Source organism: Drosophila albomicans, chromosome 2R (assembly GCF_009650485.2).
Source record: "Drosophila albomicans strain 15112-1751.03 chromosome 2R, ASM965048v2, whole genome shotgun sequence".
NCBI lineage: Eukaryota > Metazoa > Arthropoda > Insecta > Diptera > Drosophilidae > Drosophila > Drosophila albomicans.
The window spans coordinates 2,422,504-2,447,842 of NC_047631.2; the positions used below are offsets into that span (position 1 = coordinate 2,422,504).

The window sequence follows — 25,339 nt, forward strand, 5'->3', positions numbered from 1 at the left end:
AGATTTGCCTACCTGTGCTCTCGTTCCCCCTCTCTATCTCTTTCCTTTCGCTCTCTGCAAAAATAACTCAGGTAGACGCACGCGAAATTGTGCATGGAGAATAGGCTATGATTAAGTAAAAGTACTGTGGCTTTTGTATCAATCATCAACGCATTTATTGTTACTTGTATTTTAGTTTTTGGTTTGCAGTATCCGTTGGAATAGTTGAAAGTACATATTTTATTAGTTTATTATGTGTATATAACATATGTATATTTTGTCAATAAATGGTTATAATACAAATACAAATGTTTTATGTATCCGTCTTCTCCAATAAATGTTCAGAAATTTTTGCAATTACAAACAACATACAAGTACATATTCCATAAGTACGTGTGGTATTAAGGTGTATATGTATATACGATTAGAAATATTTATCCTTTTTGTTTTTGTTTTTGTTTTTGCTTCGCCTTTCACATTAATACGAGTATTGATTTCTTTAATTTTTGTTTGATATTGCATTGATGTTGTTTTGTTTTGTAATATATCTTATGCTTGTTTTTGTTTAGAGTATTTTTTGTTGGTTTTCTGTTTCAGCATTGTGTACTTCATTATTCAGAACGGTTAAATTCCGAAGATGGGCAAGATACGTAATGAGTATATGTGGATGTGTATGTTTGCTCGTATGTAAATTGTTATATATGGATGTGTACTATGTGTAACATATATCTTCTTCTTCTTCTTATTCTTCGACGACGAACTTCAATATAAATTGTTGTTTTCAAAACAGTTTCATATGTACGATTTAAATGATAATGTCTTGGGGTTACAATGAGTACATGTAGCCAAAGATGAGTATTCAAAAAGTGTATATGAGTAAGTAATATGTTTGATAGGTCTTTAGGTCTAGTTCATAACAATCTGAATAAATCATGTTTCATGTAATATTTTTATGTTTATTCAATTAGTAGAAATTCCGAAAATTGATAGACAGATTAAAACACTACTAAAGTTGAAAGTATTAGAAAATATGAATAGAAAGTTATCGAGCATTGCTTTCTACATACATATGTATATTTGAAAAAGCTTACAATTTATTGATTAAAATATCTCTATTGCACGACTTGTATATTTTTAACTAAATAATATATATCTTTTAAAATACACTTTAAAAGTTGTTGTAGTACTTACAACCCAATCCAAAAGATGATTCAACTATATTCTCGACATGTAACAACAAAAATTGTCTACTTGTAAATATTTAACTATTGTTAAAATAATGCTAAAACATGTGCGTGACAAAATAAATAACACATGTATTGCTAAAAATAATCATTTGTGTTAATACTTTAATAAGCTTCTCCAAAAACGAGTGTCTATAGTATCTTCGTTGTTGCTCTCAACATCCATGAGTTAGTACTTTACTTCAGCTGTATGCGTATATGCAATGTTGAAAATGTGCTTGGTTCCTAAACCCCCATATATTTGTAGTACATTATAATATATGAATGCACATATTTGCACACACAATGGAATCATTATAATTGTGATTTCTTTGTTCGCCTTCTGTTCATAAAACTTAATATAACATTGCTTCACTCGAAGTTGGGGTAATGTCTAGGTCGGTAGTAAGTAGTCTCTCTGTATTGACATTTTCCATATACACCTACATACTATACATATATGTATGTAAGTTTGTGTGTAGGTCTGTGGGTTTAAGCATTAACTACTAATACGTACCTAAATACAATAATAATAATATTTGTGGGCGTATAATAAACATTAAACTTGTGTAATTAGCTTCTGCTTTGACTTTATGCCTTTGCATGTAACATTTGCTGATAGTTAACATATATGAATTTCAATAACCATTATTTGCTTTATAAACATTGAGTGTATTTGCATTGTTATCTCATCTATATTTTTATACTTCACGCATATTGTCTTTTATTAAAGCACACGAATTTCTCGGAATTCATATGTGCCCTTTAGTAGTTTTATAAGTATTTAAGATTCATATCTCGTATTTTTGCCAATTCATTTGCAACAAGTTAATTCGTAAGTGTTATTCGAAATAGGCTTTTAATAGCAAGTTAACATGTAATATACGCTTGGGAATATGTGTTCTTATTTAGCAACATTTATATTACCATTATGGTTTTTAATAATTTAATATTTCTTTCGTTCATTTGCCTGAACGATATTTGCCTCAATAAGATATATATAAGGTATATATTTTTGTATTGTTCGCTTCAAATAGAAAAGGTTTCAAAACGTTTTTCAAGTATCTCTAATATCCTCTCATTATCGTGCTGCAAAACCAGTCAAATCATCATCGAAGTCCCGCATTCTTGAGGGATTTATATATGTTTTCGTTATTATTATCATTGTTATTGTTGTTGCTTTGGTGGTTATACTTATACATCATTTATGTAGTGTAGAGTTTTCATTTCAATATATTATTAGTATGTTGTAAGTTTTTCTTGTATTCATTGTATAGCAAATGATAAGTAACTGCATATTCATACTTATTTGTAATATTGATTAATAACAAGAAATATTGTATATCAGCATTGAGAGTGAAAATAATAGTAACTCAATGAAGAACTTGATACAGATGCGGTGAAGTTCGAATGCATGTGTATGTATAGTATGTTTATGTACTTTCCTGTGTATGCGTCTTGGTGCATGTGAGTGTATGGTATGATTTGGATTCGTATGAAACCAGGAAACTTCGGAGGCAGAAACAAGACAGATTTTCCATAGTTCGAGTGTAGAATGATTATTTCTATGTGTGTGTGTGTGTGTGTGTGCGTGTGTTAGTGTGTGTGTGGGTGTCAAATTGAACTTATTTCAAATCCAATTCATCATCATCGTCGGGCTTGCTGTTCCATCGTTTGCTGCCGGAGTTGGTGCTCGCAATGCTACCCGAGTCGCTGTAGTCGCTAAATGCTGCATTCTGTATGCCCTCGTATATCTTATAGGAGTTGGATGACGCACCAACGCCGCTTGAACTCATGCTCATGCTCTTGGCAGCCCCAAAGCGATCGCTCTTGTAATTCGAGGGTGGACCCCCAAAGATCATGTCCGCATCGGAGATTGAGCCACCGGCTCGGGTATATTTTCCGTTGCCTGAGGACGAGGCCGTTATCGAAGACGATGACTTATTTTCACCGAATATGATGTCCAAGTCGGACTGCTTGGAGGCTATAAATACAATTAGAAATAATTAGAAACACATTTGAACGTGAACAATCTCCAAACTCCAGATGCACATCTATTTTGCTCGGGTGCAGTTGAGAGCCAATTTCAGCGCGTTTCTATTTAGCACTACTCGGACCAATTAGTTACATAGTACACAGTGATATTAGATGATAGTTATTGCGAGAAATGAGCGTTATCAAAAATATGCGACAATCAGTAGTTATGAGATATGAATCTCCAATCATGAGAGCGAGTGAATAATGTGAATGACAATAGTATGGATGGGCATGCAAAACTCAAAATTGAAACACATGAATTAAAATGAATTGAAAAAAGACACACGATTTTCTTAAGTTTGATTATTTTCTGCATTGGGCCTGTCTACATTGAATTGTGTAAACTTTTTGATAACTCTGCATTTAGATTCTTGCACTTTATTTCACAGGGCCACACCACTCATGATAAAATGATAAAAAGAAAGTTGCAAAAAACATATATCGAATTTTGAACTACGTAAGCTTCCGAGATAATATATTTGTAGATACGAGTTACGAGTTGTTTTGTGTCTATTGTAGACGTGCGTGCCAAGAAAGCCAAAAATGAACTGAGATTGCGGTGCGCTCTAGCGAGATTGTACTGTACGGTAGGTAGTTCCTGTTGTGTATCAATGTTGTATCGAGTTGGACGTGTGTGTGTTCGTGAGAATTCGTGCGTGCAGGCAAGCGAATAGCAGCACTCGGGAGTGACGAACTTACAAATTGTTTTGCGGCGCACACGTTGTATACGTATTATTTGGCTTACACTTTGAGAGTTGGCTATCAAAGAAGAGAATCAATTGAACAAAACAATAGATGGCACCTAATTTACTTTGGCTATGCTTTGACACGCTGCTGGCTACTTGGCTAAGTTTAAGTTTGTTTGTTAGCTTCTTATCGATTTTCGAATTCGCTTCTTCTATGTATATGAAGTACTTTTCTTACTTGGTCGTTGCTAAACTTCTTTAGTTAATACAATCTACACGTCAATATTATAGGATTATTTGAATAAATATAAGCGCGTCGATTATAATATGACATTATACGGGATTAGTTAAATATTGATTAGTTGCGTTTCGATATTAATGATACTGATGCTATAATGATATTGGTTGATATTTTTACTGATACTGATGCTGATGCTGATATTGATGCTGATGCTGATGCTTATATGGAACTCAATGATTTGGAGATGAGAAGTTGATTAGGTCTTGCGCAACGTTAAGCTAACTAGCAGCACGCCCACCGCCAAATAATTACCGTTGCTCTCGGAGCGGGAGTAAGAGGGCCGGGTGTATGAGGGCAAATCACTGGGATTGTTGTAGCCGGCCTGCGATGCCAACGAATTCGAATCGTAGCCGGAGGTGTCGCCCGGCAGAGCAGCTGTGGTAACAGCAGCGGGCGCGCTATAAACGCTCGCCGATCTCATGCCAATCGCCGATCGCCAATCGTTGGTCGATGTTGAACTTGTAATGGCGGCGCCGCCAACGGCGTCGGTGGTGATCGCTGTAATGCCGCTGGCCTCCCCTGCACCGGTGGCTGTTGCCGCTGTGTTTGTGGTATTGGTATCCATGCGTGTGATGGTCTCAATTGAGCTGCTGCTGTCGTAGTTGCCGTAACTGGTCTTGTCCTTGCTCAGCGAGCTACTAAAGCTGCCTCGATACGCTGTCGCACTTGCACTTGCATTTGAGTTATTTGTGTTTGGTTTTGTGGTGACATTGGCATTCGAGGGCGGCGGTGGTGGTGGTCCAGCCGGTGGTGGCGGTGATTTCACTGAGTTGTTGCCATTGCGATTGATGCGCGACGATATCGAAGACGATGACATCGACGACGACGACGACGATGCATTCGAGACAGCACCCATGCTAGTGGCACTGACCGACTTGTGGGGCTCCTTATCAAAGGGGTTGACACGCTCTTGGGGCTCAAAATTGGTCACCGGCTTGTAGCCGCCAGTTGTTATATTATCCGTATTTGTATTGGCGCTATCCAAAACGCTGGCTGTGGGCAAAGCGGCTGAGCTGGCCGCAGGCTCCTCCAAGGGTCGGTTTGGCTGTGACGATATCACTTCCGTTGCCGCGCCATTGGATTTGCCGCCCGAGGCGAACGAGAATTGCTTGCCCAGAAATGAGCCGCTGAAGCCGCCACTGGCTCCGCTGCTGGTGCCACTGGCACCAGTGGCAGGTCCAGCACTACTGGGCACACTGCCTAAGCCGCTGCTGTTGCTCGTCTCGCTCGCCGTTCTGCCGCGTTTCTTATTAGCGATTTCCTACATGTCACCAAAGATCCCCGCAAATGTCTTCCTCAAGTTCTTCATGGTGTCCTCCGCATCTTCAACAACTGAGCTCTGAGATTGCGGAGGACGTTGTCCGGTCCTGGACACCGATGAGATGCTCGATGCCTGCGATGTTTGCGAGTCACGACGCACGCCTCCTCCCACAGTACTGGGCACTGACGAGGAAGGCTCCTCCGGTAGCTCTGAGATGCTGCTGCGGCTGCTCAGACGTCCGATTGAGCCAACCGCTGGAGAGGTTCGCTCCGGTATTGGCGGTGGTCCACCCATCGGTGCTGGCCTTGGTCCTGCAGGCAGCGGTGGTGTTGGGGCCAGATCATCAGTGGGACTCTCGGCACGAGAAGAAACCGAGGAACGTGATGGCAGCTTGCCGGGACCCGTCTGCGCCATATTAGGCCGACATACGTTCTGCACAATTCAGTAATGAAAGGGATAGTATAAGCGAAGGCAGTTTCCAAGATACAACGATGTCGTAGATTACCTGCATGCGTCCTGATACCAAGTCAGCTATTTGTCTACGATCGTCCTCCTGACTGTCTCCAATCAGAGCAAAGGTGCTGTCGCAAGCACTGATGATGTACTCGCGACCATCTTTGGCCACAACCACTGAAAGGCCGCACACCTCCATTCCTCCGAAGAGCTCGGATATCTGAGGATACAAATATACAATTCAATAATGCGTATAATTCAGTTTGTTAACAAACAAGTAGAAAAGTCACGAACAAGTATCTCACAGTACCCTACTTCGAAATGTTCAATGGTTGATCTTGTTTAATAATAGCCGCATTTGTCTGCAACAGCTACAGAGAAGAGTAGGAGGATGCAACTCGACTGAGTCATGGCATTTAAATCGAAATCGAAATATAAATCAAAATTGAATAATAATCTGTTTATGATTTGAGTCTCAGTTCACAGTTTAGGTTCTGTGTGGGCTGCTGTAGCTGTGTGCCTGTTGTTGTTATTGCTATTATCGCAAAGTCATGGCTTTAATTACAAACATACAAACAAACAGATGCCACCCACTTACAACCTTATAACTGAGCGGCAATTCTAAGTAGTTTATCTAATGTGCAAACAAATAGTTGCAGTAATTGCAATTTACTTGTGCACATACGCGGAAATTCTGAGTCAACATTACATTGTGCTCAACAATTTCAGAACAATTTCAGATGTGAGTTCCATTCCATTTATGGCTAGTGATCAAATAGCACAGCTGATGGCATTCTCATGTTTCCCAGTGAAGCAAATACTCAAACTACCGTTGTTGTCTCATTATATGATACTTACAGTTCGATTTCTTACAACTGCGCTTAAATCACTCTTCTCAAGCTTGAATTAGTCGAGGTTTTCTATGCATCTAATATTTTTTAAAGAGATATTCCTTCATTATCTATTATATGGAATAAATTTAGTTAAACTTAGTAAATACTGTTTTCTGCTGACGACTGAATTCGAAACCAATATCTGCTGGTGTTGCTACTGGCCTAAATCTGACGATTAATGATGTTGATAGCTTAGTGCCTATCGACTTACTAATGCCAACCGATACCTAAGTGCTTATCGACTAGTCTCCACCTTGTTTACATACATTTTAAGCTGCTTGCCGCTTAGCCGGCACAAATCAGCGCAGAGACTTGACTTCACAGCCCAAGGGTGTAACCCACCAAAGCAAATTATGGGCTCAAAATATGCCGAAAATAATTCAAGTGAACTGTTGATTGCTAACATTTGATAACTGTCTAATGCTTAGCCACTTCAGTTCAAGCTCTTTGTATCAATATGCATTTCCACTTTTCCAATGAACGAGAGAATATATAACAAGTCAGAAAGCTACAGTCGAGTGTGCTTGACTGTGAGATACCCGTAACCTATTTTAAATAATTGTAAAATTTGCGGTAGTATTTTCAAAATATACCAAAAAATACTAAAAATATACCAACTAGTACATTTGATATATCGATATTGTATCACATTAAAAATATACCATAAACGGCACAATATTTCCAGATTGTAGGCATATTTTCCCATACAAAAATAACTTCCACAATCATAAGTACTATTGTTATTATTGTATACACCAAAATTTAAAATTAAATTTTAAAACTACGTTTGTCTTTTGATTTTTGTTGATTTGCGGGGGCGGAAGTGGGCGTGGTGGATAGCTAGATCATCTCGGCTATTGATTCTAATCAAGAATATATATACATTATAGGGTCGGAGATGCTTCATTCTACCTAAAAAGTTGCAGTCGAGTGTGAACAACTGAGCTACCCGCTAATTACATTTAATTTAAAACGTAATTCATGAAATCATTTATTTATTAAATAATTTACCATCTTAAGCTGCATTCTACCCTTAAATTCCCAGCCATTAGGGTTAATATTTATATCATTTGCTTAACTGTTTTCAAGCACTTGTATTTTAAAGACATACGACTTACCTCATCAACCCAGGTTTTGTACTTCTCGGTTAAAGTGATTTGCTCGAGCATGGCCGAGCCCTGATTGGTTTTCCAATTGCCAGTGATCGATTTGCGCCTAAGTAGAAAATAAATAAATGTAATACAAGTTAGGAACACATATAGAAATAATAATAAAGAGACGGATTAATTTATATCGAATATATTTTCGGCCACAATGCAATATTTTTCCCAAAAAAGATTTCATCTTTTCAGTTAATTGTGGAAATCGACTGAACCAATTTAAAGTTGTAAATCATGAACTGCACTTTGAAGGATAATTGTCCATTGTATTGTCCATGGTCAATTGGAAGTCAGTGACACAGACCCTAGAGCTATAGATTAATGTACTCGACTGCTCTCTTGATATCCATCATATCGATACTTTCAGTTTGTTTTCAGTCACTTCTCTGCATCTTGCGCACTGTCTGCAGCTGTGATCACTTACATAAATGCCTTGTAGTTGTTGCCAATCTTTTGAATGTGTACGCTAAACTTGGCATCAATGTAGGGCTCAATGGTGCAATAACAATGCGAATCATTGCCAGCACCGCTAACAAGTCCAGCAGCATCTTGTAAAGCGCTCTGGTTCTCCAATCGGGCTGTGGCCACACCGCCGTGGCAATGCCCAGCCTTCAGAACACTTGGGAACTTGGTAAATTGGAACTGTAATGATAGAAAGAAACAATATATATAGTACAAGTGTATATATGTATGTCCATATACATTATGAAATAAGAGCTACTCGGATCTATTAAAATTGGAGTAAAAAGCAGTTTCGTCGATCAAATTAAAAAATAAACTTTGCGTAATGATCACAAGAAGCCACAAATCATTTGGTTTGGGCAGTTATATTATATATCACTCTTTGAGAGCCTCACACTTTATCGGACTGACATGTCATGACAGACAGATATACATATATATTATTGTAAATCACATATAACTTATCTAAAGATCTTTAAAGTATCAATTTAAAGACAGTCTCTTTGCTGATTCTTACTTATTATTTATATGTAAGTATGTTTTGATGTAGGTGGGTAGAAATAAATTGAAGGTCTGGCAAACTATTAACTGCAATTGCAACCTACCTTAAATTTGTGTAACTTTAGGGGAAAAATATAAGTATTTATATCACTTAAAAAATAAACATAAAAGCGACGTCATTTCCTACTAAAAATTTGATAATTAGCAATTCGAAAACATGAAAACAGTCTAAAAATAACATTCTGGGAAAATGTTCGTGAATAATATTCATGTCTACAACTATATTGATGTATGTTAATATATTATTTATAAATAAAAACTAACAATAATTTCATATATGTATATCTTAAGTATAGCCTTATATATGCGGATAAATAATCTACATGAAAATTAAATAAGGTCTAATAAGGTTTTTCGATTTCTCCAAATAAGTGTTCGGAGTAAATAACCTTTGAGAACATTTCGTAATTATTTTGTATATTGACTTGGCGGAATCTGTTACAAACTGCTTCGTTAATCATTTCCAAACACGAGTATGTGAGTCTGTTGATCTGTTTACTAAAGATCAACAAGCCGCCACAAATGATGACGCAGTCCGTAAAATTGTCACAATTGGCGCGAGGCGCAAAAAAAAAAACGCTCATTGAATTTCAATAGCAATGACGTCTTTGAGAAAAACAGAGTGGTGAAAGGGGAGGACTATGGCGGGCAATTCGTCAGATGCAACGGGTGATATTGTGTGTGGCGTTGAAATCATGGTCACACCCCCGCATAGCAAGCATTCCTGGAAGCTGCTATGAAGAATTCGCAGTGTTACTCGAGTGGTTGTCTGGTTGGCTGCCTGTCTGGAGGTCTTCTGGTTATATCAGCGCACTTAAAATATTCACAGTGACGCATCCGTTGAGCGATATATCGCATGCATGTGTGTTCATGCAAGTACATTTAGGTAAGTCTGGTCTCTACCTAGCAGTGTCTACATATTATCGCATTCGAATATGCAGATTACTCTCGGTCGGCAGATCGGCGCTTTGTGTAGTTGTTGTAGGCGTAGCATGAAGCATATCCGACCATGCCTTGCACGTGTGCGCACCACATGGCCAGTCACTTGGACTAGCCGCGGTCATGGAAGTGGATATCGATATGGATGCGAATGTGAATGTTGACATGCAACTCGAAGCCACTCGAGTGTCCGGTCAATAGCATGTACATACATACATACAACTAAATTATAGCTTGATTTGTGGCCCAACAGATGCGCCGTTTGTTACTCATTCAAAAATTGTTGCATCTGCCGCCGGCGCTGCCACAACTGGCGCTGCTGTGGCGCCAAACACTCATATGTTTGTTGCACGAAAAGCATAAACTGTTGAATCACACTCGCAATTAATAAAGCTGCCAAGGTAAAATAATGCGCTTACAATTGAGAGAGCCTCTTACTGTCCTCTCCTTGCCCCCTCCTGCTCACAAATTAGCCATAAATTTATTACGCTTTTCATCGCCCGGCGCAATGACAACAAAAGCTCTGAGAGCCAGGCAAACATCAGCAGCAGAGACCTCATCGGCAACAAGAGCATCAGGAGTGAATGCTGCCAACTGAGTCTTATTGGGTGAATGAAACCACTCGAAACGACTCAACTCAGTAGCAGCAGTAAATAAAAAAGCTCAATCGTGGAGAGCAATTGGTCTCTCAGTGTTACCCCAACGATCGCAAATTTTACTCGGCGCGCTCTCTCTCTCTCTCGCTTTCTCTCTCTCGAAGCAAAGTGAGTGGTTGGAAACGCTATGAAACACTTGAAACGGTTGAGCTTACGATTCAGTGCAGAATTGAAGGCGCATCGAAGTAGAACGCACGGAAAGACTCACGACGGCATCGGCGTATCGTCACATCGAGAGATCGACGTCGGCATTGTGAAAATTATTGTGTGAAAAATTATTAAATGGAAATGTAACGAGAAGTGTCAGTAAACAAATTAGGTTGATGAGCTATCACTCAAAGTGCTACAGCAAATCCAAAAACAAATAAATATATAAAGAATAGTGAGCACAGTGCAGTCTGCTGATAACTCAGGTATTTTACTCAGGTAATTTACTTTTCAATGGTACAATTGAAATTGGGGAATTATTTAATATTTCAAATATGCAACGCGTGCTTAACGTAGAGCTTGGATTACGGTTTGAAATGTGCGCAGCTGTGAAAACTGTGGCACAAATCGCTGTTGCTACTGCTGCAGACACAGTTGCAGCATCGTTGACACAGCGACACAGTTTTCCACGATACTACACGACACGCACTGCACCGCATACGCACACGCACACACACACACACACACACACATGTCAGCATAGCCGGGCGGGCACGAGCTCACACATGTATAGCTGCATTTTTCTATTTATTTGTGCTCGAACATTTTTGCGTTTATTTTTATATTTAATTTGTTTTTATTTCATTCTTTCCCTCCTTTTTCGCCTCGCGTTCGCTTCATGCCTTTCGATTTCTCCTCGTATATATTTTCCAGATTTTAACTTGTGCTAATAGATTTTAATGTCGCCAATTTGTAAACAAACTGCAGTCATAAACAATCCTCTTTGATTGTGCAATCCTACAACAAATATTCCATAAATAAAATGTAAATAAATGTAAAACTATTTATGAGAAATACATATGTAGTGTTCGAGCGTTAAAAATGTCAAGGGAAACTTCTGAGTTTGGCGGCTTTACGTAAATTACGCATACGTCATGCAAAATCGGACCGTTTCGTTTTGACATTGAGCACTTAACGAAAAATAGGATCCATAAAATGTTTAGATTTTTGAAATTTAGTTTTGCAGATTCATAATTTGTAAATGGTAATGAAACATTCATCAGTTTTTTTGCTCGATTTACTCGCGGTTATTTCGACAATATATACATATGTATACTAATTTCTGTCTTAGTCAGTTCCTTCATATTTCGCTTATTCTCTAGAGAATTTATTCTTGGAAATATATTCAAGAAACTGCTTGCTTTATATTCGCGCACATTATACCCTCAATATAAGTATTATACATACTCGTAGGTATATCTGGTGACTTATATTTACACTTTTCAGGCGCCATTGAATAAAAAGTGATCTTCATCAATGACGAACTCAACAGCCGTTTTGTTTTCTCTTTATATTATATATTCAAAAAAATACGATAAATGGAATATTTCCGTCCATTGCAATCATTGAGCTTGCTTTTTCCACAAGTATTTCATATTTGTTGTTTTAGGTGATTTAAATTTTTTTAGTTTTTGCGTATGTTTTTATCAGAATCGACAGCTGAGAATCACGTGCGTCTGATCGTATAAGCATCTATATCTCGGACACTGTAAGAGATAGAGCTACAAAAACTTTTTGACAAGACTTTTTGAGTGTCGCCCAGAGATTCATTTTATCTAAGATTTTCCGGCCCTGGAATTCGATAACAAATGTACAATTACATACAATAATAATGGATATATGGTTTTCTATTGTGTATTATGAAGGTAGCTTGTCGTTATGCCAAATGTAGCTTCTGGTACATTTCAGTATTTTGTTAATGTATTAATTTGTTATAATTTATTTTAACGATAATCTTCTCACTAGTTGGCTTTTTATTAAAAATGGAATTCCTAATATTAACCGAATTTAGTGGAGTAGCAAGAATAATTTCTCAATGCTGGTGGTTTATTGGTTTATTAAATCAAAACTATAGAACGAGGTTATATTTGGTATATCGATATACTATTACATTAAAAATACACAATACAAACTGATACCAGACAGCAGCAGCTTCTTCCCATATAAAATGATTTCTTAAATAACTTTATCTGATCGCAAGTAAATTTTCAGGAATAATAAATACTGTAGTTCTCATTGTATCTACCAAAAATAGGTTCAAAACTTAGATTTTTATTTAATTTTTTAATTTGCGTGAGCGGAAGTGAGTGTGATAAAAATCTAAAACAAAATAGAATAATAAGATATAGAAATAGAGCAACTGCTGTCGAATTAAAGTGATAGCTCTATCTCTAATAGTCTCTGGGATTTAGGAGTTCAAACGGTTTCGGCTATTGATGCCGATCAAGAATATATATACTTTATGGGGCCTGTTACATACATTCCAAATGAATAGATGGTATAAAACCACAATTCGAAATCAATTTTCACAATGAATGTAAAGTTTTTTCACACTAAGAGAACGCTTTGGCACTTCATTCAGTGCCCTTTTTTGGGAATTACACTCAAGTTCCATATGCACTAAAGTGTTTAAACCGAGTCACCTTATACAGAACATGATTGTTAATAATTTTACACTTGTTCGGCTTTTGGTACATGACTCTGACGACGTCAACACACCCACTGTTGGATTTTTTGGTTATCTTTGTGGTATTGCTGTGGGTGTTGCGGTTGTCACGGACCACAATAAACAGACGGCCGCGAAAATGCATTAATAATTTTCTTATTCGGCATTGCAATTAAATATTATTGTACAATTAAAGAGAAATGTAAAAGACAGCGATACAAAGACATCCTGGCCATTTATAAAATACGTTCGTTTAAATTTCACAGCCCGGCAGATTTATTGGCGATGATTTCTTTTTACGGCCTGCTGCTTGTGTGTTCCTTAGGAATGACACTGATGTAATGAATGGAGTTGGTGGCTAAGGAGGATGCCTCCATGCTGTCAGTTTTCACTTCAATTGCTTAACTTTGTGTGTGGGCCAGAGTTGCGCAATTGGAAGCTGTCTGTGTTTGTCAATTCATTTGATTGACACTTTTTAAATTTATGAAACAAGATCTGTCACAGTGCTTTTTCCGAATACTCATAAGAATAAGTATTTTTGTGATTAACATGATTTATCACATTAAAAGTTTATAACAATTAATAAATGAAATATGTTGATGGTTTAATATTATTTATGTACATGTATTATAGTTATTAATTAACTTGCATGGTATTAAACAAATTCATGTTTAGAGCAAAGTAATAGTAGCACAAAATATATTTATAGAAGCATCGCAAAATACCTACTTAACACATGATAATTCGTGGAGAACTATGAAATTTCCAATCTTATGTATTTTACTTGCATCGATGGATATTGAGTTCGCTTCATCTATTTTTTGGCTATTGTATTTTGGTGTTTGAGTAAATATACAACTTGGTATATATCTTAAATAAAGTATAGCTTGACAAATATTAATAAAAACACATGTGAATACAAAAAAATTCATAGCATAGTATTCTTTGCTTTTATTCAAAATTTATATTTTCTGACCAGTAAATGCAATCTGAGCCAAAATGATATCTCAGAAAAATCATGTGCTCAAGTGTTTCTCTTTTAGCTGGTCAAGTTTTTATTGCTGTTGGCTCAAATTTGCATTCTTAATTGAATTCTTCGCATCGCATCCTGGAGCGTTGAATTGCGGGAGAGTTTTTGTTTGTTTTCCATAGGCCGTCGCCTTGAGTACATATAATTTGTGGCATAATCAACGACCGAAATTCATTTAATTATTTGGAACAACAAACTGCCGCGTCTGGGCGATCGTTGAAAAGTCAACTTTATACTTCGACTGTCGACCGTCGACATCGAACGTGACGAATTCCAAAATCTTAAAAACTGTGGCATTTTGCATTTTCGGTTTATTTACATACTCGTCCCAAAGCAGACGGACATTGAGTACTCGACCAAATATGAGGAATGCGTATGACTTATTTTATGGATAATGATGCCAGCCAGTTATTTAGTCGCAACAGTCTATAAGAAACAATAAGGAAAGTCGAGTATGCTCGACTGTAAGATACCCGTTACCCATAAGCCATGTTCTAAACATATACCAAATTGATATTCGACAAAAATACTAAAATATACCGAAGGATACAATTGGTATATCGATATACTATTACTATACAGTGAAAGAAATACCAGAAAGTCAAAGCAACGAAATTAATATATTGTTTTATATAGCATTTAAATACAGTCTTAAAAGAACAAATTGTATGGAATCTCGATTGAGCTGCAAGTTAATTATCCGTAAAGCCACGAAATTCTTAAAAAATATTCATTGTAGATAGTACAAAAGGCCAAAACGAGACTTAGTTTGGGTAAACAAATAGAAAATCAGGGAGTGCTCTGTATTGGCGCCGCCTTGTCAAGATTGTGTCACGCAACAATGGAGCCGTCAAACGTTTCTGTTGCAATTACTGTTGCGGTGGCTGCTGTTGCACCGACGAACAGGGAATTCAATTAGCAATCATAGATTGACGTTAACATGTCTTATCAGTTGGGCACTGAACTACTAAACCACACTAAAGAAAAGCGAGAGGTATTAACCATTAGATGCATAAGTTTCACTGTTTGCGTGTCAAATGAATGCAATCGGGTAGAGTCAATCGCAAACTGAAAGCGTTTTCATATTTTGCAATCACACGATTCCTGAACACATTTGCAAGTCAAAGTTCAGCTGAAACTGCTTTGCTCTGAGCATTAATCGAAATATATTGTATGGCCATCCTTGGCCACAATTGTGGCCACAACTTCATTGATCATGCCGATTATGACGTTATCGATCGTGACTCTGATATTTTCATATAATTTTCTCTTATTGTGCTCAGCACAGCTAAAGCGCAATAGCCCCCACAGCCATAAAGGTCGACATTTGGTAAAGAAAGTTTTCAGTCGCTATGAAAATTTCCCAAGCAAAAACAATAAATAAAATGGGAAAGAAAGGCTTCCTTAGGCAATATGCATATAAATATGTTCGTAGTCAGCACTCAGATTAGAGAATTATAAGAATAAATCAGTTGTACAATTTTCAAGTCAACTATGCAAAAGTTAAGTTAGTTAAGTTTGCTTATTGAGTCATTGCTTAGAGTATATTGTAAATAATAGAACTTTTGTAAGATATACGTTAAGTATAACTGGAGTTTTTCAATACAATTTTCAATGGAAATGAGCTGCACTTGCCTTATCAGCTGCATGTATTTAATTAGTAGACGGAGAGTAAACAATTCTGCCGACAATTCAAAATGAAATGAATTGCACTTGCTTAAAGTTGAAAGTGACGTGGCGAGCTGAATAAGACCACAGAAAAATGTTTTGAATCATAAGCAGGCAAATGCATTTTCTACTAGATACCATTTGTAATGGGAATGCGTAATATTATACAAATATTAAATAAAGCGAATAATACATCACATTTTAAATGTTTTGGGATTGTCTTGTAAGCACTAAATTCTTTTGGTTTTGCTCGGGTTTTCATTCTTTAGTACTGTTCTCTGAGTAATAAATGTTCGCGATTTTATTTATTCGAAAAAGTTTGCGATCGATAGCAACAAATCGAATTGCTTAGAAAGTCAATGAGAAATAAATATAAGAATCGTCACAAAGCGTAAAAACAAAATGTAAATGACCGCCGAGCTAATTCGGTGAGCCTTCAAATAAAGCAATCAACAAAGCAAAAACCCAAAGAAAAGATGTTATTTAATTTTATTTTCAACAATTGCTGTTCGATTTGTTGTGCTCAATTGCAAAAGCGCGAAAGCTGAATCCGCATAAAGTGTTATACACTTGATTTGGATAATATGCAGACTTTAGCAGTATTTTATGACTCAATTAAGTGCTTATAAAACAATGCTCTTTTCTCTTCTCTTTATCTGCCCAAGCCTAGCTTAGATTTAACGCGACGTCACTGACGACAGGCGAAACATCCAACCAACAAACTAACCGAATAATCAACAACCCGTTAATTATGCGGCTTTTAGCTGTAAGAAACTTGATACAGCAAACCCAAACCCAAAAGCCCAAGCTGAGCGCTTGAAATCGGTTTGTGGCTTAGCCTTTCACCCGCCGCTGTCCTTTATCATTTCCCACCCCAAGAAAAACCGTCGGAGTTTTTAACATTTTAACATTGAGTTTTCGCATTGGGCATTCAGCCCTTTCAATTTCAATTTACCTTAAAACGCTCAGTTTGTGCAAGTGTTAATAATGCTTAAAGATATTTGCATAATTTATGTTTATAACACTTAATAGCACAATTTACTTTTATGCAAGAGAAGAAGGTAATGAAAAATTATTTGCTGAACCTATTTGAGAATAATATTGTATTTAAAGCAAAACTGGGAAGAAAGTACTCTTAAATAGATTTTATTTTAGGACCGATTAATGCTAAATAATTGCTGCAATCTCAGCCATGCATGGTGTATCTGCCTTTTGAAGTGTCTTATCTTAACTTATGACTGCCCCCGGTTATCTATATCTCCATGACCTCAATCTGCTGAGTAGATAAATGCAAGATTGAGAATCAGAACTGAGAATTGATTGTTGTTTTCTTTCTGCCGTAATTTGTGCATTGTTGGTATCATTAAACAGTCTGGGGGCAAAGTGGAAATCAATGCTAATTAAACTCGCCCCATTACTTGACACTTCACACATAAGTGTGTTGGTCTATTGTTGTATGCGTATATGCCGTGTGCTATAATATATAACATTTAATTGACACATGTAAACTTGTCAACAAAACATCGCTGCCGTTGACAGCGATTGCCGTTCTCCACCTCCAACCCATTCTTTCTAGTGGCACTGCGGTTGGCACACTCGTTCACGCACACACACACACACACGTTGCCACCGCCTGCTGTTCGGTGCCGCTTTTTGTTTGGGGGCCAACTTTAAATGTATGTATGGAGGCTTATTACCGATGCTGATTTGGATTTCGATGTTAATCATGTTGCCACCGCTGAGCCGAGTTGCCACGAGATCCGAATTTGCGACAAGTCCAAAAAGTTGTTCATGTTTCCTATTGGGTCTGATGTGTGTTAATATTTTTGAATTGTTTGTTGTCTTGTTTGTTAAACAAATCCACGTCATGGCTAAAGTCAAAGCGATAACAGCAGGGTGACAAAATGGATTAGGTCCTTCTACTCGACTACCATGAACTATTCCGTTAGCCCATTAGTGGAGGCGACTGCTTGTCTGGCTGCCACTTAATAAATAATTTGATGCATTATTCTGGCTTGCATTCAATCAATAAGGCAATCGAGTCCGCACTCTCGTCTCCCGGCATAACACAAGCGCCCCCCCCCCTATGTTCCGACTCTCTTGTTTTCTAGTGGTTTTCCGCAAAATGCTTTTAATTCAATTTTATTTCAATTTAATTGCCACATTGCCGGGTTGCCGCAGCCGTAGCCTTAGCCGTAGTTGTTGCCGCTTGTCTTTGCTTTTGCCGTTGTCTTTGCCATTGCAAACTCGAATGTATGGATGCATGTTGTCTATATGGGCCTGCCTATCTCTGTCGATCAGTTCGACACGATGAACGGGGACCTGGGACTCGAATTTGGAATGGAAACGGGTATAAGAGTGCAACCGCCAGTGATTATTGTGCCCCGCTCTCGATATTATACAATATTTTTGCGTTTGACGCATATATCAGCAGTTTTGTAATGGATTTCGACTTCTTCGTCTTAAGTTTTCTATGAATTTCCCATAAACAATGCTAAATGGAATAGCTGGCATGCATTTGACTGGCAATTGAACTACTTTCTGTATAGTTTCTCCAGCACGATTTATGTGTGCAGCTCATGTAGAGGCATCTAAATTGAATTCAATTCAATTGCAATGGCCAATAAAATATGTATGCATGTATGTGTGAAATTCACCAAATTAAGAAATTCCTATTCAGATTCGATTCTACTTCAACATATAGTAGAATATTGAGTGAATACGCGTTTAAATTCAAAGACCCTCGAAAAATAAATGCAACAAAGCAGACTTGACAGTGCATTGATGAATTGATAATACGCTAATGGACAATGAGAATCTTATGACATAAATAGAGTAGTCTTAACAAATCGCTTGCTGACTTTCAGGCTCGGCTTTGCGTTATTGCGACTAGTAAATCATCATCATCATAATAGGATGCAATCACATTTACCTCACCTCATTTCAGAGCCACCGATAAGCGATACACACGATTTGTTATTGGTCTGAGAAGGTATAAACACGACAGAAATTGGATTTAAACAGCTCCTCAGCTTACGTCTCACGGTTTACGGTTTACGGCTTACGGCTTCGGCGCCATGGAGTTCACAAGGCATTTTGGTTTATTGGCGCTTAGCATGTTGGCAATACTGGCACTTTATGGACGCACTGCGGATGCCTGTATGTGCATGCCTTCGCATCCACAGACGCATTACTGCTCCGCTGATTATGGTGAGTAGGAGGTATATACTTTGGAGAATTCAATTACTATCATTCGCTTGACAGTTGTGCAACTGAGAGTTCTCCGGAAATCAAATACTATCGAGCCGGGAAAAACCATCTACAAGGTGCACATAAAGCGCACCTATAAGGTAAGTAATCTCTGGTTCAGCTTGGTTGAATTGTGTGTCTACATCCAATGCGTTCACTTCATTTAGGCAACTCCAGAGGCTCGCAGAATGCTTCGCGATGGCCGTTTATCAACACCTAATGATGACGCAATGTGCGGCATTCAGCTGGACACTGGAAAGGTTTACATAATCGCTGGTCGCATGCCACAACTAAATGTATGCGCCTACTACAAGGAATACACCAAGATGACAATCAGTGAACGTCACGGTTTCAGTGGTGCCTATGGCTTAGCCTGTACTTGCAACGTACGTCTCATGCATGCTATCTTCGTTCCTCAACACAAGTGACAACTGACAATCGTATCTGCTCCATTCCACAGATCTCTACCTGCTTTGGACGCCAATGTCTGCGACACCGCGAGACCGCCGAAGGCTGCAAGTGGTCGCCTTTCGGGAAGTGCGAACGCGACTACTCTTCCTGCGTTCCCCACCATATTCACACCCGCAACGGAGATATTCAGCGATGCCGCTGGAGACGCACACAGCTCTATAAAAAGTGTCTGAGCTATCCGTAGATGAGTAAAGGGAATTGCCTAAGTACCGCTGGCTCTTCCAGCTTTTGTTATGCTACAGTTTTTATATTTATATTTTTATTTTTTGTGTAGAGCTTTAATTCGTACGTTATATTTAATGTGTTATTTATTAATGGATGGCTTTTAGTTATGGCAATGAATCAATGTAGCTACTTAATGTATTAGTGCTAAGTCCTTAATATTTAATACACTTACCAAATCACGTGGATTCGGAAAGAATGTTTGCTCAATCAACGGAAAGCCATCTCGGCCCAGACGCCGCTGCAGCTGCAGCAGATGCGAGAAGACCCATGGTTTATCCTAAATAAGAATGCATTGCACAATTTTACTATTCATTTGGCTCAGACAGGCTCAGGCATGAGCGCAAACTTACCTGAAACTGGTAAATAGAATGCAACGAATTGATGCTGGGTACTCCGCCATATTTAAGGCCCAGTATGGTCGATCGATAATCACTGGAACCGTCACGCGGCGGTTGCCGGATCAATACAAAGTCCGGTCGGAACGAACGGGCTACCTATTTTTTGGTGTGATATTCCAAAAATTATGTTAGAAACATAAATGTCATATTACGTACTAGTTGTCATTTTAGTTGACTCCTAACTAATTGCCTATGTAAAAACAAAATAACAAAATAAATCACACAAAATAAAATCATTCAATACTACAAAAAATACTTATAGTGTTCTGAAAACCTCCACAAGTTAATTTCAGCATTCCTGTTCATACATTAGAGTCGATTTGTTCATACAATGAAAATTGCAGGCAAATAAATGGAATTTATCATCATCCTGCAATATCCGTATTTATATTATACATGCCACTTTGTCAGCAAAATATGTGCATCATAGTTTCATACAACATTCTTTGTTTGACATGTCATTCTGATCGCTTTGAATGTTGTTCCTATGTCGGATAACTATTGGGTTTGAAACCTAGCTGAAACTCACACCTCCATATATGCATGTACATACATATGTACATACATATATATCTTAATACCAATGCCTTTAATGTTCAAACCTATATTGGATATTGTTACCGACAAATAATTGATCGATTCTCCTTTTGTTGAACACAAATAGGTAAATAATTAATCATTGTAAAATCAATAAAATAATAAACAAAGTTCACATGGTTTAAAAATTGGTATGGTGTAGTGGTGAAAATCTTGAACGTTTCCCATAAAAAACCTTGTAAAATGTATAGCATACTTTTAGGAAGAACAAAAAATTAAGTAGCTCAAAAATATACTGGGTACAGCAATCTCAATTTAAACTGTTAAAATAATGATCTACTACAGATATATAAATAATTATGAACTTTAATATCATTATATAGCTTTAAGTTTATAACAGGGTTGAGCATTCTAAACTCTGCTCTTAAATGTGAGATGGTTAGTTTAATTTTTATCCTAAACCATTTAATCTATGTCAAAGAAAGTGTATTATCCGCTCGGTATGAAATTGAAATATTATATGAAATTACAGACTTATAGAACACAAAAACTTATTACAATTCACCTTTTATTTAAATGAAAAACAAATTCTATTTATCTTTAACTTTAAAATGACTTTTTTCTTCGTCAAGGAATTAGAGTATGCCGAATGCAAATGAAATGCTTTTCTATATTCCGATATCTCCGAGACTTCTAATAAATTGACCTTAAAAGTTTAATCAAGACAAGGCTAACAAAGCAGTAATACCACTTCAATGACAATTTAAACCAAGTACAGAAACAAATATAAACGCAAATAATTGTACACACGGGCTGCCATAACAACAAGAATAACAATCTAACAAGGGTCCACGGGAAATAAACAGGTCCGCGTGCCGGGAACATTGCATTAATTAAGCGCAAACACAACGCTCTTAAGGCAGAGGAACACTTGTAACTCACCCGGGTGCCACTGCGATATGCGGCCATTGTGACGACAGGTCCGGTATCTGCGCTCGAGACTACAGTAATGTCCTGTGGTTGCACATGGAATAAAATGAAATGTTTGTTTGCATTGGCAGATTTAGTTTGTTCTCAACTTACTCTGAACTCGGCCTGCTCCACGCGTATGTCAAAATCGCCATGGAGTCGCCGGCCACGGAAGTATTTTGACCAGTCCGTATTCTGATCATCCAACACCAATAACGTAAAGTATCTATCCTTGTTAAAGGTAGGAGCACGTTGGGTGGCACTCTGAACTGCAGCTCCTATAGGAAATGAATAGAGTGGATTACATTTTTAATGAATTTTACCTCTTAAAATGGAAAAATCAATTTCAAATTACATTATTAAGTTTAATATTAATATAATGACATATTGCGGCTCTGTAGTTACCTAAACAATTATTTCATGTAACTGATAGTTCGTATTAATTATTTAATTGTGCAATTCAGGGCTGCAAACGAAATTTGTTTTACTGAATAATGTTCTTAGCACTCCTAAGCTTAAAACTATTTTATTTTCTCAATAATATTTCTTTCTATTTACATTTTTAGCAATACAAAAATAACAACATAATTTTACTGCCGATTATAGTCTTGTGTCATGTTTTCGGTTTTAGCGACGATGATGATAAATCGTTTTTGAGTTTGTTGCTTTCATTACAGGTTTGTTTTTATCATTCGTCTCTTTTTTCCTAAAATAATATTTTGTACTCTTTAATAGAGAGCATATTTGATTTAAGTTTTCTATCATGTTTATTGTTTAATCCGATCCAATCTAACTTGATTCGGTACTTCCTGTATATTATATAATTATAACTTCGTTTAATTGCATTATAATCAGATCACTAGGGATCAAATCAATATCAGTTAGCAGCCCTGATGTGATTGTAACACTATGCAAAAGAATGTAATGAGTGTCACAAGATTCCAACGATAGCATACCCAATATGGAAGCACCCTGGTCTCTTGCTGCGCCCGTTAAGCTTTGCACACGTTGCAAGAGACTCTCTCGCGACTTGGCTGGGCTCGTTGGAGCACTAACGCCACGTGGTGGCGCTGGAGCCGCTGCAGTCGGTGCCTTTCCAGCGCCAAAGCTTAGGGACAACTCCGGAGCAGCGCCAGCGGGCTGCGGCGGCACTTGTCCTGGTGCCGGTGGAGGCGGCATGCTCGGTGGTCCGCCTGCTGCATTCGGCTTCGTTGGCTGGTCCTGTATAGGACGCGCAGCTGGCGGCAAGCTATTGGGATCAACATCATCGACCTCGGAAGACAAGTCTCCCGAGCTAAATCTGCGCTTGGTGATTATTTTGATCGATTGTGGACATTAACGTGGATGTAGATGTGGATGTGGAGTAGATGATGTAAGTGTACGAGGTGTGGTGGGTTGAATTTCGTTTCGTTTACACAGTCGATTTAGAGAAGACCCGTTCGACACGTAGACACGGTGGCAAGTGAAGGGTGCAGCGCATTACAGTGAAAGAATAATAGAAGATAAGAAGAGAAAGAGAGAGAGAGAGAGCGGAGAAGAGCACACATTTTGTGGTGGGGGGAGAGAAAATAGACAAACATATGAAATTCGAAATTAGTTTTATCCAACTAATGCACCCTTCTCGAGTTAAGAAGGGAGCAACTCCTTTTAAAGGTCTTTACCTTCTCTTCAGGAAATTAACATTGGAAGTGAAGCTTGATTTAAACGATGAGAAATTCAGGGTGCTGCTTTTTGGTTCCTGTGCGGCACGCCATAGGACAGAAATACAATTTGAAAGTGGTTAAACCAGCTTATTAGTTATGTTAAGTGCTTCAAATTTTGAGCATTCAGTAGACGAATCGAATTGTTTATCTTATTTAAGTGCATTGAGACATTGAGTGTAATACTAGAACATACTAGCATTTACTTGTACCAATTATATAGTTCAAGTATACGCCGTATGACTCACAGTTTATTTTATTTTACGCAAGGCAAAACGTTTAAAGCGTTACATGTAAACTTAAAATGCAACAAAATACTTGAATAATTCTCTGGTCTTTCAATCTAAATACATATATTGAAGATGGGCGATATCACACCCAATCGACCCTGCCATAATTATAATTCCTAATTGGCCAGTTAGCAATAAATCACTTCGTATGAAAATTCACACAGTGAAAGATGGTAAAAATCGTAAAAGAATACAAGAGCAAAACAATATTTAGTTATCGCTTCTTGTGAAGGAAATCCAAATTTAAAATTTCATATGTCATCTTGATGAGAAAACGGTTAGTTAAATTTAATTTTCAATTGTTTATACATTATTATAGATTACGTTTCGACTATTTTATGATTGCCACTCACAAATTAATAGTGTGTTAATTGTGTAGAGTATGAAATTGAATTTGTAATGAAACTTCTACGATGTAATATACAAATTACGTGATTTCAATTGAACGAGAAAGGTTTTGGATCTGAGAGAACGAGACGGAAAAAGTGTTGTGTGAAGCGAAAATCTAAAACTAAAAGCTCATTGAAAATTGCAGTTAAAAGCAAAGCAAATTGAATGGAAATACTCTGCTGCACAGACGTAAAAATTAATATTACTGTAAAGAAAATAAAATTACTCTTTGGTTTAATTGTGCACCAATAGTCAACAGGTGGAAAGAGAAGGTGCAAATAGTGTCCAACTGTCCAGTTGCCAAGGACAACTTAGGACAATGGGAAACAATTCCGAAGCAGCCACACTTAGTGCACCTTTGAAGTTGGTTTCTGTTGGTGGTGCTGTTGCTTGCTGCTTGCTGCTTGCTGTCAAGTCAAGTCAAACACTTGTAGCCAAAACGCTATATACTTGGCCATCTCGTATTTTACATTTGTATTGGCTGTTTTGGGCCTTAGGCTCAAGGCACTTGAAACTTTTCAGCCTGATGTTCGCGGGCACAAGCGCAGCCCGCAACGCGCAACACGCACAATACACAAGCGTGCCACAGTTAAGGGCCATTTCAGTATAATGAGCACAACGTGGGCCCTTAAAAGAGAACTAAAATGCGAGTATGCGTTTAGAGGCAACTAAAATATAAATGAAACTGAAAATTAAAGCGAGTAGTTTGTGAAGCGGTGGCTAATGCTAGTGCACACATCAATATGTTGGTGGATTAAAGGTGTGTTAAAGTAAATTTGAGTGCATTTATTGCAATAATTGCGATCGTAAGCGTGTTAAGGCTGACAGTTAAGCAATATTCACTGTGAACTGTGAACTGTGAACTGTGCTCCTTACCGGTGGCGGGGCGCAGATTCGCCCACACCCAGCAGTTGCAATGGTACTAATATTGACCGTGGAGGGCGATGGAGTCGAACAGTTGTCCGCTGACCAATGTCGATCAGGCGCAGTTGTCGTTTAGCTTCCTTCGTCAGTAGACTTTAAAATTCTTGGTCAAATGCTGAAAATGAAAGGTATAAAATGCATATTAAAATACAAACTCACAAACTTCAATTGTCTGGCAACGAACTGCAACGAGCAGAAAAATATAAACTGTATCAAGTCCCGAC

The 25,339-nt window shown here is 37.7% G+C and overlaps 2 protein-coding genes across 3 annotated transcripts; one reads left to right on the forward strand and one right to left on the reverse strand.

The window, feature by feature from the left end:
- Window positions 1–25,182, reverse strand: LOC117574668 (synapsin). The gene is given in 12 exon segments (XM_052007750.1): window positions 1–3,186; window positions 4,479–5,919; window positions 5,993–6,160; window positions 7,952–8,048; window positions 8,418–8,635; window positions 20,080–20,184; window positions 20,258–20,401; window positions 21,785–21,856; window positions 21,926–22,089; window positions 22,768–23,111; window positions 23,473–23,549; window positions 25,068–25,182. Coding segments are annotated over 10 exon segments (2,991 nt in total). The 5' UTR covers window positions 22,991–23,111; window positions 23,473–23,549; window positions 25,068–25,182; the 3' UTR covers window positions 1–2,827.
- On the forward strand, window positions 10,769–20,413 carry LOC117574670 (tissue inhibitor of metalloproteinase). 2 transcript variants are annotated; one of them, XM_034258574.2, is made up of 5 exons: window positions 10,769–11,037; window positions 18,910–19,172; window positions 19,227–19,312; window positions 19,379–19,597; window positions 19,672–20,413. In XM_034258574.2, exons 2-5 carry the CDS (start codon window positions 19,040–19,042, stop codon window positions 19,864–19,866), a joined length of 633 nt encoding a protein of 210 aa, XP_034114465.1. In that variant the 5' UTR covers window positions 10,769–11,037; window positions 18,910–19,039; the 3' UTR covers window positions 19,867–20,413. The 2 variants fall into 2 exon arrangements, with proteins under 2 accessions (XP_034114465.1, XP_034114466.1); XM_034258575.2 differs by having other exon boundaries at window positions 10,769–11,024.
- Window positions 25,183–25,339: the final 157 nt, after the last annotated feature.

Excerpts from the sequence above, each read along its gene's own strand:
- LOC117574670 (XM_034258574.2), top strand. The coding sequence starts at position 19,040 with ATGGAGTTCACAAGGCATTTTGGTTTATTGGCGCTTAGCATGTTGGCA. Across the intron at positions 19,313-19,378 it reads ACATAAAGCGCACCTATAAG|GCAACTCCAGAGGCTCGCAG; the intron begins GTAAGTAATCTC and ends CACTTCATTTAG. Across the intron at positions 19,598-19,671 it reads GCTTAGCCTGTACTTGCAAC|ATCTCTACCTGCTTTGGACG; the intron begins GTACGTCTCATG and ends TCCATTCCACAG.